General features: G+C 41.8%; 1 protein-coding gene across 1 annotated transcript in view; it reads left to right on the top strand.

The window, feature by feature from the left end:
- The window catches only part of NAA16 (N-alpha-acetyltransferase 16, NatA auxiliary subunit), a 40,831-nt gene that overhangs the window by 3,311 nt on the left and 22,841 nt on the right, over nucleotides 1-14,679 (top strand). Inside the window, exons 2-9 of the mRNA XM_073663916.1 lie at nucleotides 4,090-4,174; nucleotides 5,828-5,932; nucleotides 6,992-7,149; nucleotides 7,491-7,625; nucleotides 8,190-8,343; nucleotides 9,495-9,614; nucleotides 9,799-9,894; nucleotides 13,535-13,641. Coding sequence (XP_073520017.1) covers nucleotides 4,090-4,174; nucleotides 5,828-5,932; nucleotides 6,992-7,149; nucleotides 7,491-7,625; nucleotides 8,190-8,343; nucleotides 9,495-9,614; nucleotides 9,799-9,894; nucleotides 13,535-13,641 — 960 coding nt within the window. The remainder of the gene's footprint in view (nucleotides 1-4,089; nucleotides 4,175-5,827; nucleotides 5,933-6,991; nucleotides 7,150-7,490; nucleotides 7,626-8,189; nucleotides 8,344-9,494; nucleotides 9,615-9,798; nucleotides 9,895-13,534; nucleotides 13,642-14,679) is intronic.

Raw genomic sequence — 14,679 nt, 5'->3', positions numbered from 1 at the left:
AAAATATGGAAGAGTTGTTATTGCAAGTGAGGGACACTATGCAGGTGGAGGAAGAGAAGAAAACCTGTACAATCCAGGATGGGATGTTTGGGGGCTTGAAGTCGAAGAAAAAGCAAGTGTTCCCGGTGCACGGCAAAATCCATAGTCTCATCTTGGATGAATGGGAGTTTCCGGAAAAAAGATTAAATATTGCTGGAGAAATGAAAGAGAGATTCCCGCTATATGAATATGACTAAAGCATGGTCAGAGATTCCAAAAGTACATGCGAGGGTGGCGAAAAAGACGACCCTTCCATTTGAAGATTCCTCCCAACTAAAGGATCCAATGGAGAGGAAGATGGACATCCTGTTGAGGAAGACATGGGAAACGCATGCGGCTTCCCTGAGGACAAATATCGCCTCAACTTGTGTAGCACGATCCATGTTCCTCTGGTTACAGCAATTAGAGGATTATCTCTGGAAAGGTACTCCTAGGGAGGACCTTCTTGCATCTCTTCCCCCTACTGCAGAAAGCCACAGGATTCTTAGCGGATGCCACTGCAGAGTCTGTTAGAATTGCAGCAAGATCGGCAGTACTATCCAATTCCACGAGATGGACTTTATAGCTGAAGATGTGGAGCGGAGATAATGTGTCAAAATCAAAGCTTTGTTCCATCCCTTTTAAAGGCGAATATATGTTTGGTTTGGCCTTGGATGAGCTATTAGAAAAAGCTTCGGACAAGAAAAAATCTTTGCCAGAGCCAAAAGTTCCAAAAAACTTTAGGAAGAGGCCATTTCTTCCATCTCAGCAACAGCAATCGTTTCACTATAGAGGCAAAGGAAAATCCGGTCGCTGGTCTTACCCCAAAGGTGGAAGAGGGAAGAATATTTTTCAAAACTCAAGACTAGACAGACAATGACGCCAGGAAAGTAGGAGGTAGGATTGCAAGTTTCCTTCCACAGTGGCGGCTAATATCAGCAGACAGAAAGATACTGGAGATAGTGCAAACAGGAGTCAAAATCTACTTCGTTGCTTACCCGCCAAGAAGAGTAGATATAACAACCTTGTCTTCCTCAAGATTGCAGAAAGTCCTAATATCAGGTCTTCAGCATTTACAAAATGCAGAAGTAATATCAACAGTTCCTGGCAGAGAACGAGGAGAAGGTCACTATTCTCGAATATTCTTGTTAAAAAAAGGCATCAGGTGCCTACAGGATAATTCTCAATCTGAAACGTCTCAACCAATATGTAAAATACAGAATGTTCAAGATGGAGTCTTTAAAGTCCACAATTCCACTGACTGGGGAAGATTTTGTGATGGCTACAATAGTACGCCTCTTGCAGGTCTATCATGTGCCAATTCATCCTTCTTCCAGGAAGTTCCTCAGATTTGCTGTAAGTCAAAATCACAGAATACATCATTTTCAATGCAACGTGCTTCCCTTCGGGATTTCTTCTGCTCCCCGCTTGTTCACGAATCTCATGGCGAAAGTGGTGGCCTTTGTAAGAAGACGGGATATCCGTATCATTCCATATTTGGACGATTTTTTATTAATGGCTCCCTCAGTCCCAATATTGAAGGAGCACCTCCAGATGACTCTTCATACTCTGGAGTCATTGGGATGGCTGATAAATCGCGACAAGTCGGATCTACTTCCCTCCACCAAGAAGACCTTTTTGGGGATTCTTCTAGATTCCCAGCAGCAGGCTCCGTTTTTGCCAAGGCAAAAGCAAATTCAGCTGAGGTCAAAAGTCCGTGCACTAATGAACCAGAACAAGATCTCCATAAGATTCGCCATGTCCGTCCTGGGGAGCCGTAGTCTCCCAGGTGGCCTTTCAGGGAATTTGGTCGCAAGAAATTGCTGATCAGTCCTCGAACTTAAGAGAATTGAAAGCGGTGGAACAGACCCTTCTGGCAGCCGAGTCCCTACTCCAGGGGTCGCATGTCAGAATATACTCGGACAATATGACAACGGTAGCCCACCTGAGACATGAGGGAAGCACAAGGAACAGAAACCTGCAGTTAATCTCAGCAAGGATCTTTCGCTGTACAGAGCTTCATCTCCTATCCCTGTCGGCTCTGCACCTGAAGGGCTCCGACAATTATCAGGCAGATTTATTAAGCAGAAGGGACATTGATCCGGGGGAATGGAGTCTGAACTGGAAGATATTCCACATGGTTGTACAGAAATGGAGAAATCCTCCAGAAGTGGATCTGTTCGCAAGCCACGAGAACGTGAAAGTAAAAACCTTTCTCCCTGGACCCCAAGGATCCGGCAGCAGGGATAGACGTGTCAGCAGGGATAGACGTGTTTGCTCATCCTTGGGATGTCAGACTCGCATATACGTTTTCCCCAATTCCGTTGTTACCAAGGACTTTACAAAAAATCAGGGCCGAAAGGGTAAAAACAATCCTCAGAGCTCCGATGTGGCCCAAAAGGGCATGGTTCGGAATATTGAACAGATTGAAGGTGGCAGATCCGTTGATTCTTCCTCAGATACACAATCTTTTGCATCAGGGTCCGATCCACCATCGGACCCCTCAGAATCTCTCCTTAGCAGCCTGGCTTCTGAAGCCACCATCCTGAAAGCCAGAGGCTTTTCAGAGGAGGTGATCCATACACTGCAGGAAGCAGGTCACGAACTCCATTTATGGAAAGCTCTGGAAGACCTTCAAGCTGTGGTATGACCCTCATACACTAGATCCCTTTCAGTCGAATATATCTAAGATTCTGGATTTTTTGCAAAACTGTCTGTCTAAAAGATTAAGACCCAAGCACTCTTAAGGTCCAGATCTCGGCCCTAAGCTCCTCTTTTGATACTGACTTGGCCCAAAACAGATGGATTAGGAGATTCATGTCGGCTGCATCACGAATTAACCCGACGAGAGAAAGAAATGTTCCGCCTTGGGATCTTAATACGGTTCTTAAAGGTGCAACCTTTCAAGCCAATATCTGAATCTCAAATAGACAAGCTGTCATGGAAAGCTGCATTGTTGATGACCCTGACCACAGCTAGGAGAGTGGGGGAAATTCAAGCACTTTCCATCAGAGAGCCTTACTTTCGTGTTTTGGAAGACTGAATCATCCTCCAGTTGGAGCCTTCATTTCTTCCCAAAGTCTCATCTGAACTCCATATGTCTCAGCCTATAATCCTTCCATCCTTTTGTCAGAATCCATCAAATAGCAGGGAAGAGGAGTTCCACTCGCTGGATGTTAGAAGGACTATCATCTACTTAAGTCAGGCTCTGATCCTGTCTCCAGGACTCAGTCTATTTGTGCAATATGGAGACCCCAACAAAGGGAAGAAAATCTCCAAAACACGCTGGCAAATTGGATTAAAAAAGCAATTTGTGAGGCATACAAAAATCGAAATTACTTCCTCTAGAATTTTTGAAAGCTCATTCCATCAGAGCTATGTCTGTCTCCTGGGCTGAAAAGGCTAGCGCATCTGTCGAGCAGATTTGCAGGGCGGCTATATAGTCATCCTTCCATACCTTTGCTAAACATTATAGATTGGATGTAATGTCAAATAGAGACCTAGCATTTGGAAGGAAAGTCCTTCAGGCGGTTGTCCCTCCCTAAAATTAATTCTTTGGTATTGCTCCAGGTGGTGCTGTCGTGGAGGGGATTGGAGAAAATAGAATTAGTCTTACCAGTAATTCGGTTTCTAAGACCCTCCACGACAGCACAGATAATTCCCGCCCTTTCTTGATTTTATGAGAAAAACTCCTTATTGTTAATAAAATATTATTGAAGCATTCATCTTGGGTGGTCCTTTGAAAACACTGGGGATAGTATAGGGGAGGGGCTATTTAACCTCTTGTGTTTCCTGTCCCTAATTAGGATGGGGAGGCAACCTCCAGGTGGTGCTGTAGTGGAGGGTCTTAGAAACCGAATTACCGGTAAGACTAATTCTATTTTCTGTATTTATATACAAATGACTGGTGAGAGACGCACAGCAGGGTCCAGTTCTTGAGGTCCATTGATGTCCTTATCTGTCAGACATTTATAGCCGTACTTTGTATTTTAGAAAACCTGTGTGCCCTGTATGAAATAACACAAAATATTCCTCTTACCATTACTCATGTCACTCTATTTTATTTTTTAGAAATGCTATGAACAAAAACAATATAAAAATGGGCTGAAATTTTGTAAGATGATCCTCTCAAACCCCCGCTTTGCTGAACATGGAGGTGAGATGCTGATACCCTGACATGTATTTGTAAGTTATAAAGTATCCTGCTACATTATATCACAAGAATGAGGTCCTGTGTTGGCTTACTGCAAAGAATGAAGGATGCCTGACTACTATCTTGGAATATACAAGAAACCACCCCATAAAGCTGGCAAGTCTCATACAAGAAGAAGCCAGTCATACTGAAATCAGATAATGACCTTCCTATGATTGGCAATGATGAAGGTTAAAGCGGTTGTCCGGTGAAATAAATTACCGCCTTTCCAAGATATTAGTGATAACTTATTGATTGTGTGGGTCTGACTATTGGGATCCCCAACGATCGGCATATTGGGGAATTTTTATCCACGTTACAAAATGGAGAGGTAGGTCGGATGCCTGACCACCCCTTCGTTCATTCTTTATAAGGTTCTCGGGAAAAACCTAGCGTAGCACTAAACCGCCCCATTGAGAATGAATGGAACAGTGGTCGAGCAGGGATAAAAGTGCTCCGTTCTGCTGATCTTTGCGAGTTCCAGCAGTTGGACCCAGGGCTGTGGAGTCGGTGAGCCAAACCTCTGACTCCTCAATTTCCCTGACAACGACTCCGACTCCCTCATACATGGCTCATGTTTAAGTGATAAATTTACTGTAGTAAAATAGTAACATCAGGCTTTTAATCATTATTATGATACAATAATCAAGCCATTTAGATAGAACATAAAATATATTTATGAGCTAAGAGGAAAAACAAACTAAAACCTCAAGCATACCGAGACAACATATACTGGACTATTGATTTATGCACAGTTTATTGAAAATTTAGATATGTTTTAAGAAGTACTTGCCTTAATCCTGCTTTCCTGTTCACTCCAGCAGTTCTGAGATGACTGCAGGCATTCCTTCCCTGTGTGTTTATTTTTATTCCCCCTTAACTGTAGAGGAGGAGCTTCACTACTTATCATGCACATAAATTGCAGCACAGATTCATCTCAGCTAAAAGTCTAGACCCTTAGATCAGGAATAGGACAGACATTTATAGGACATTTCATAACTTTCCCAAATTCTTAGGAAAAAGTATTCCCCACAAACTGCATTGAACTACTGTACCCAATTTATTATATATTTTCGGAGTCAGCCCATTTTATTCCGACTCCACCAAAATGGACACCGACTCCATGACTCCGACTCCACAGCCCTGGTTGGACCTACATTGATCAATAGGTTTTCACCCATCTTAAGAATAGGTGATAACTTATTTTCACTGGACAACCCCTGTTAGGGACGGTCTTCTTCTTAGCCTCCTCGTACAGTACTATCTGGCATCTCTGTAGCCTCCTCACGGCACTTTCAGTCATTAATTACAAACCTCAATTAATGGGGTCCCATAATTGGCTACAGCAGTCAGGACACAACAGGATTGATAGCGTCCTATCCGTCAGACACCTGACCTGCTGTCAATAAGATGACTGATGGGTGGGATTTTATCATTTCTTGTTCCTGTGGACACCACTGGAAGTCCAGCATTGAGTAACACTTATTCCTTTATTTTATTACAACCCCTATTGAAGCGTGCTAGAAAACAAAGCCTAAAAAAAGTATAACATACATCTTTCTCTTTCTTGCTTATTCTGTTTAGTGATTGATCTGTTAGCATTTTATTGTTCTCCAGAAACACTGGCAATGAAGGGCTTGACTTTGAATTGTCTAGGAAAGAAAGAAGAAGCTTATGAGTTTGTGCGAAAAGGTCTACGCAACGATGTTAAGAGTCACGTCTGTATCCTTTTGAATAATGTTTTACGCATTTGGTTTGTTAGGGGTCGCTCACACAGCCGTCTATTCTCTCATGGAAGCGAATCAGTGCCGATTATGCAAACAACACGCGGCACAAACTCTGTCCGAGTGTGAGCCAAGTGTCAGTGCACTGTGCTCCGATTCTCTCAGATGAGCGAATCTCAGCACAGGTGTGGATGAGACAGAGAAAATAATTTTTCCATCTTCTCTATTGCTGGTGTCTTCGGTATTCGGACTACACTCGGATGATATCCGAGTTCAGTCCGATGTTTCACACAGACCTATAGACTTGTATGGGTGAGTGTGATCCGAATATCAGAGTCACTTATAACATGTTGTGATTGTTTTCTCGTTCTAATCGGCATGAGAAAATAATCGCAGATCTGCACTGCCCCATACTATAACATTGGGCTGAGTGCTATGCGATAAAACATCAGAAGCTACACGATTATTGACCGTGGCCTGTGAATTTACATAGAATTATATACAAATCACAAATGTGATATCATTAACCTCAAAGGGGATTTCTGGTTACAGGAAACCCCTCTTTACAGGCGCAGTTTGTTTGTAAAAACAATCTGTGCTTTATTCATCCTCTCGGGTCCGGCATTGAGTCGCTGCCTCTGCTCCCCATGACTTGTGGCATATGTACATTGATGCAGAGAATTTATTCGGTATACACTTGTATACCGCTGTATTAGTAGGCATTCCTCATTAGTGAGTAATTTGAAAAAAAACAAACTTAAGTAAATGATTTTGAATTTGTTTGGAACAAGCCAGTTAGTGACTGCCTTATATATAAAGACATCTAACCCTTTGACCGGCACTGCCTATTTATACATTGGCACAATATACACATTACTATACCCAGATGCTTCATACTACTGTTTTTTATGACCTAAGAGGGTAACCATTAAGGTTATAGGGTGATTGTAGGAAACTAACCAGTATGACCTTCCTCGTGGGATCGGTTCTAAGAGCACTCATGGCGGTAACTAATGCACGGACATGGATTATGTTGAATTTCCTGACTATCAGACAGGTTGGCACGTCTATGGTCTTCTTCAGAGGTCCGATAAGAAGTATGAAGAAGCCATTAAGTGTTATAGGAATGCTCTGAAACTGGACAAGGAGAATCTGCAGATACTGCGGGACCTTTCATTATTACAGATACAGATGAGGGACTTGGAAGGATATCGGGTAAGTGTGAGAGAGAGCACAGTCTCTGGAGCACTAAAGGCCTTATGATCTTTACACAGGGCGATTATCATCTAAACCAGATAAATAGAACATTGATCACATTGTTAATCAGGGTCCCCAGCATATAAACAGGCAATGTGCTGCTGACAACAGTATGGGGACCAAATAGTCATATTAACAATTTTCTGATGTCCCCCCACTCTTTGCATCAGCTCAAATAAAATGGTCATTAAGTGAGCCCCTTTTCATCTAAACCTACCCTTCTCCTTCCCGAATGAGGCCAGCCTTCCGAAGTCACTATCATCTATATAGTTGTGCTAAATGTGGTCTCTTTATAATAGGAAACCAGATATCAACTTCTACAACTGCGTCCGATGCAAAGGGCATCATGGATCGGCTACGCCATAGCATACCATTTACTGCAAGACTATGAAATGGCCTTAAAACTGCTTGAGGAGTTCAGGAAGACTCAGCAGGTAACGTAAGATTAGTATTGAAATCTTCTGGGAGTGGTTTATGTCTGGAAGCCAATGTGAGGTATTTCTTTAGAGCTTCAATGGTGGAGAGTAATAAATCCAGCCCTAGGTTCACCTATTGCAGCTAAACTTCCAATAGGATGCTGCATCGATATCTCATTATGAATCAGTGATCTCTGCTTGTTACCTTACCTTGTTGGATTCTTCATTCCTGTGCAGGTCCATTTCTGGCAACTACCCGGTCCTGCTGGTCATCAGTGATTTCTGAAACAGTTAAACTGGCTGGACTTGTGTGCTCAGCCAATCACTGGTTAATCACTGCCAGGTCCGGGTGATAACCAGAGCCGGACCTGCAAGGATAATTTTGAGGGTGAGTATTATTTCTTCGTTATTTTTAATCTGTCCCTTGTATCATACAGGTGATCACAAAAGTGTTTGAACTGGTTTTGTCTGTGTCATGAACACCTTGATGCTGTTTCTTTAGTGGTGGTGATACATCTTCATAACAGAAGATCTAAAGCGTCAGTATATAGCATCCTATTGTAATGGATATTGTTTTTTTAGGTACCCCCAAATAAAATCGACTATGAATATAGTGAATTAATCCTGTACCAGAACCAGGTGATGAGAGAAGCTTATCTTTTCCAAGAGGCCTTGGATCACATTGAGGCTTATGAGAAACAAATCTGTGACAAACTTCAGGTGGAAGAAATCAAAGGTAAGTACTAGTGACTGTACAATGTATGGCCAAATGTTTTATGGGCTCTCCATACATTCTGTTAGGGTAGGGGGTCCCATGGTGCTGCTGTGCCTGGCTTAAGAGTAGAATTTAGTCTCCGCATTCATTTCAAGTTTGTTGGAAATGTTATAATTATTAAACAATTAATTAAAACCTACATCAGAGCCTCAAATGCAACATTTGACATAATGATGTTCCTCTTGTGTTAAGACAAGTGGCAGGCATCCATGCTCGCAGGCTGTATATACGGGCTCGGTTCTCGTATATCAGTTGTATCTCGCCAGTTGGTATACACCTGAGCCGGGCACAAGCGTTGGCAAAACTGTGCACTTATTACACCTGTCCGGCGTCCATACCTGGACAGAAAACCACAACATGATACATTTTTTGATCCGTACTGGATCACTTCAGAGCAACAGCTAATGCATCAGATGCGAGGCATGATGCCGGAGAAGACAATATTATCATTGATGGCATCATTTCCAGTGTTTCCGTACCATACCAGAGGAGTCACATATATGCTGAGTTAAATCCCGCTATAGATAATCTCAAACAACATGCAGGTGCCTTTTAATTTACGGGTCATGGTCTTTAGTAATAATGCGGAGTCACACCACCTTGGAAAGACCATAAAAGTTAGCACTAAATTAAAAGGCTCATATTTGTGGAACTATAAAGGGAATTAAAAAAACACAGAATACACAGGGGATAAGTAGGAATAAAATAAGAGCAAAAACTGGCCACTTTTCACCTGGTGACAGGTTTTCTTAAAAGGGATCAGATCACAGCTATATGCCATGCTGCTCTATTCTGTTTTTTGGCCAGATGGCAGACATTAGTGCCCGTAGGTGTATACACCTACATAACAACTTTTTTTTATTATATAGGTGTATTCACCCATCTTGCATTTCTGATTTTTCCTTCTTAACTTCAGTACTTGCAGTCTTAGTACTTAGCATCTCCTAAAACTTCAGCAGTGTCAGTGCAGTTAGTTATCTACGTCAGTGTGAGATAGGTTTTTATTTTTTAGGAAGCATGAGTAGTTATGGTCTCCAGTGGTTTGCACAATTTCTATTATATTCTAATTATCTAATTCTTTGAACCCCTCTCTTTGTTTTTGTGTTTTGAAGGTGACGTTTACTTAAATCTCGGACGATGGAAAGAAGCTACTGAAGTATTTAGAGACCTTATTAACCGCAATCCTGATAACTGGAAATACTATGAAAATCTGGAGAAAGCTTTGCATCCTGGTAAATGTCTCCCAGCTTATCATTTCTGTTCTTCCCATTTCGACGACATGTTATAAGGAGTCAGTGGTTCTCTAATTCTTAGACTAGGACACCTTTTGGGAGGGAAACAAGCTGTCATAAATGGTTCAGAAGCTGGACCTGAAACCCATGTAGTTTAATGAAACTGAAAATCTTCTCCTCCTAGCTACCATTGAAGAACGACTTGAGATCTATGATGAATTCTGTGAGCGGCATCCAAGAGCAGTTTCCCCTAGAAGATTGATCTTAAACTTCATTACAGGTAAAGACTAAATACCAGCAATAGTGTCTGCCTATGATATTATGCATAGTACAATCACCTCATTGGTCTATCACATAGAGGCTGCTGGATTTCATAGAAGGTAAAATTTACATTAGAAATCAGTTGCATAAATTATTATTACTATTATTATTTATTTATATAGCACCATTGATTCCATGGTGCTGTGCATAAGAAGGTGTTACATACAAAATACAGATATCGCTTACAGTAGATGAAGTAACAATGGTAGAACAAAAATTGAACAATGTCTGGATTTTGCTCCACTTTTACTTGCCATTTTGCACGTGATAGGCAGCGCCATTGATGGTCATTCATCATGACACTGTTTTGCTGAGAATGCATTTTGACTAACCCTTTAAATCAAGATGGCACCTACAGCTGCATCACACTAAATTAGAATATCATCAAAAAGTTTATTTATTTCAGTTCTTCAATACAAAAAGTGAAACTCGTATATTATATAGAGTCCTTACTAACAGAGTGATCTATTTCAAGTGTTTATTTCTGTTAATGTTGATGATCATGGCTTACAGCCAATGAAAACACAAGTCATTATCTCAGTAAATTAGAATACTTCATAACAGCTTGAAAAATGTTTTTAAAATCTGAAATGTTGGCCTACTGAAATGTGTGTTCAGTAAATGCACTCAATACTTGGTCGGGGCTTCTTTTGCATCAATTGGCATGTAGGCGATCAGCCTGTGGCACTACTGAGGTGTTATGGAAGCCCAGGTTGCTTTGATAGCAGCCTTCAGCTCATCTGCATTGTTGGGTCTGGTGTCTCTCATCTTCCTCTTGACAATACCCCATAGATTCTTTATGGGGTGAAAGTCAGACGAGTTTGCTGGCCATTCAAGCACAGCTATACATACTGTTGTTCTTAAACCAGGTATTGGTACTTTTGGCAGTGTGGACAGGTGCCAAGTCCTGCTGGAGAATGAAATTTTCATCTCCAAAAAGCTTGTCGGCAGAGGGAAGCATGAAGTGCTCTAAAATTTCCTGGTAGACGGCTGCGCTGACTTTGGTCTTGATAAAACACAGTGGACCTACGCCAGCAGATGACATGGCTCCCCAAACCATCACCGATTGTGGAAACTTCACACTAGACCTCAAGCAGATTGGATTGTGTGCCTCTCCATTCTTCCTCCAGACTCTGGGACCTTGATTTCCAAATGAAAATTGGAACTCTGGGACCTTGTGGAGTGTGTCAATGACTGCCTTCTGGACATCTGTCAAGTCAGCAGTCTTACCCATGATTGTGGAGCCTACTGAAACAGACTAAGGGACCTTTTTAAATGCTTAGGAAGCCTTTGCTGGTGTTTTTTGTTAATTATTTTAATTTACTGAGACAATGACTTTTGTGTTTTCATTGCCATAATCATCAACATTAACAAAAATAAACTCTTGAAATAGATCACTCTGTGTGTAATGTCTCTATATAATATGAGTTTCACTTTTTGTATTGAAGAACTGAAATAAATTAACTTTTTGATGGTATTATAATTTAATGAGACTTTAATAATAAGTCAGGACAAAGAGTCGCTCATTCCGTTTCTCCCTATAGTTCTCTGGGGACCCCTGGGACCTCAATCTCGTTCTGAATGCTATTCAGAGCTCCCCCTTTGAGCCAATTCGAAATGTTTCTCTCTCCTGGCTTTCTTGGAAGGTTGCTTTCCTTGTGGAAATCACCTCCATCAGGGGTGTCTCGGAGCTGGCGGTCCTATCCTGCTTTTCTCCCTTGCTTCTCCTCCATCAGGACAAGGTGGTGCTCTGTCCTGTTCCTTCGTTTCTCCTGAAGGTGGTTTCCCCCTTCCATCTTAACGAGGACATTGTTCTTCCATCCTTGTGTCTATCTCCAACTTACCCTCAGGAAAAGTCCCTCAACAAGTTGGAACTCGTCAGAGCTCTACGTCTCTAGCTTTCCAGAACATCATCTATTAGACGCCTTGGCTTTTTGTTTGTGAGTTCACCACAGAGGTGTTCCGGCCTCCAAGGCCACAAACATTGGATCTGCTCTGCCATCCTCGAAGCTTATCTGGTACAAGATAGAAGGCCCCCACCTGGGGTCAAGGCTCATTCTACACGTGCAGTGGGGGTTTCCTGGTACATTCGTCATCAGGCCTTTGCTCTGCAAGGCTGCTACATGGTCTTCCGTGCATGCATTCTCAAAACTCTGAGTCTGTACCTATGCCGTAGCCGATGCGAGCTTAGGTAGTAAGGTTCTGCTAGCGCAGTCGCCCGGACGTACAGCTGTTCTGGACGCTCATCCATTTTTTTCTCCCACCATTGGGACTGCTTTAGGACGTTCCATGGTCTAATGTGTCCTTCAATTAAGCGATAGAGAAAAGAGGATTTTGGGTACTTACTGTAAGATCTCTTTCTCTGAGCCTTCTTAGGGGGACACAGTTCCTGCGATTGTTGTATCTACGTTGGGCTTGTTCAAGTTGTTTTCTTGCATCATTTTCCAACGTATACACCTACTGGAGGTGGACACTCAGACGCAGTCTACTACGTCTGAGTGTCTTCCTCCAGTAGGCATATCCAGTAGGCGTACAGTCGCTCTGCCGGCACCATTATAGTTTATGGCCCCGTCGGCACATACGTCTGACTCACATTTTACAAGGGAGTTTGGATGTAAGCCCTGACGGGACCCAAGTACATATAGAAAAGCAGAATGTGAAAGCACCGTAAGTCAATAGATCTTGGAATAATAAGTTTCACAATTGGATGTGTTTAAAAAAAAGAATGCTGTGATCAGGAGCGGGTGTTTGTCGTGTCGCCAGTCCTCTGAGCTCATCATAAATCAAGTCAGTGAGGTAGCAGCTGCAGTGGCCACTGAGCTCTCTTATCACGGACTTGATTTATGGTGGGCTCAGAGGACTGGTGACACTGCAGAAACACTCGCTTCTGTGATAAAACAAACAGGCAGGGAAATGTATTCCCTTACACTTAGAAGCAACTGAGAGTAGCTGGAATGTCCTTTGTATACTCCCTTACTAGCTTTCCATGGTCAGACCACAAAAATAACATAGTACATAGCAGAGATTCATTTATAAGATTATCTCATAATCTTATAAACACATCATTTTTTTTAAACACAGTCAATTCGGCAACTTGTTATTATTCCAAGATTTATTGATTAAAATGTACTTTGCTCATGGGACAATCCCTTTAGAGGGTTATGCAGCTACTCTCTTCCTACCTGTCAGGCATAGGGTGTGGAGAGACACTTCCACCCTCTGGGTAAGACAGTTCCCACCAAAACTGCCTGATATCCATCTGATATTGCGACCATACACGCCTTAGTGTCTCCTCTGCCAGATGTCCGTGTATTGAGGACTTACAGCAGTCACGCTGTTAAAGATGTTCACTGGACTAAACGGTGTAACTATAGGAACACGCTCAATGAGGTGTGGGTTAAATAATATATGTGTAGCTGTGAGAAAACTTTCGCCATGGACATGACGCATATCACCCTTTACTGGCTTATGAATAAAAAAGGAGAATGTTTCAGCTGACATGTCTACCGGTATGAGTCCACCGGTGGCCTGTGCAATGAAGTGACAGTGTACATAGAGCACGTGGACTATGAGACTATGATTGCTTTTCCTTTTTCTAGGCAGCAAGTTAAGAGGACGAATGGATAAGTTCTTACGATTGAACTTTTGCAAGGGCTGCCCGCCATTGTTTACAACATTGAAATCACTGTACACCTCTGCGGAGAAGGTAAATGCGTGATTATTTCTGCAATAGTGAGGATGGTTCTGTCAAAATACTGTATGCTAATCCTTTAGAGACACAGTATAGCATGTACCAAGCCAAATTTTATGTATGGAAAAGCTATATAATATAAAATATTCCAAATTCCAAAAACTTTGGGGTATTGTGTAACATGTTAAAAAAACAAGAATGCAATGATTTTGAAATCAAATCTGTTATTGCTCTGTTTTATTGACAAAATAATATAGAACGCAGTTTTTCCTTTTTTTTTTCTTCTTTTTTTTTTAAAGATTTACTCATTCTGAAATTGATGGCAGCAACACTTCTCAAAAACGTTGGGGCAGGGTTATCAAAAAGCTGTAAAGGTGGTACTAATGAAAAACAGCTGGAGGGTCAATATTGAACGTCACATGACTGTACATCAAAATAGCATGATAGCAAGGCAGAGTCTCTCAGAGGCAGAGATAGTCAGAGGCTCGTCAAACTGAACAACTGAATCTAAAATTTGTGGTTCAATTTTAGAAAAATGTTCCACAACCTAAAATTACAAAGATTTTGAATATTCCACCATCTACAATACATAAAATCCTCAAAAGAATCAGAGATTTTGGATAAACCCACTGCAAATCACTGTATGGGCTCAAATGTTTCCAAAAGTCATTGTGAACAGAATTCACCGTGCAATTCACAAATACATGTTAAAGCTCTATCATGCAAAGAGGACGCCATTAATATATACAATCCAGAAGCGCTGTCTTATTCTCTGCGCCAAAGCTCATTTAAAATACACTGAAGCAATATGGAAAACTGTTCTGTGGAAATTGCTTATGGAAACCAAAGGCGTCGTGCCCTATGGACTCCAGAGGAGAGGGACCATCCAGCTTGTTATCAATGCACAGTTCAAAAGCCTGCATCTCTGATAGTATGGGGTTACATTAGTGCCTATGGTATGTACAGCTTAAACATCTTGAAAGGCACTATCAATCATATGGAGGGTTCAGAACAACATATGCTCCCATCCAGACAATGTCTATTTCAGAGAAG

Source organism: Phyllobates terribilis, unplaced genomic scaffold (assembly GCF_046119375.1).
Source record: "Phyllobates terribilis strain yellow unplaced genomic scaffold, ASM4611937v1 Scaffold_2__4_contigs__length_985480577, whole genome shotgun sequence".
Classification (NCBI taxonomy): domain Eukaryota; kingdom Metazoa; phylum Chordata; class Amphibia; order Anura; family Dendrobatidae; genus Phyllobates; species Phyllobates terribilis.
The sequence above is the reverse complement of the archived record's forward strand: the minus strand, read 5'-3'. Positions and strand labels throughout refer to the sequence as shown.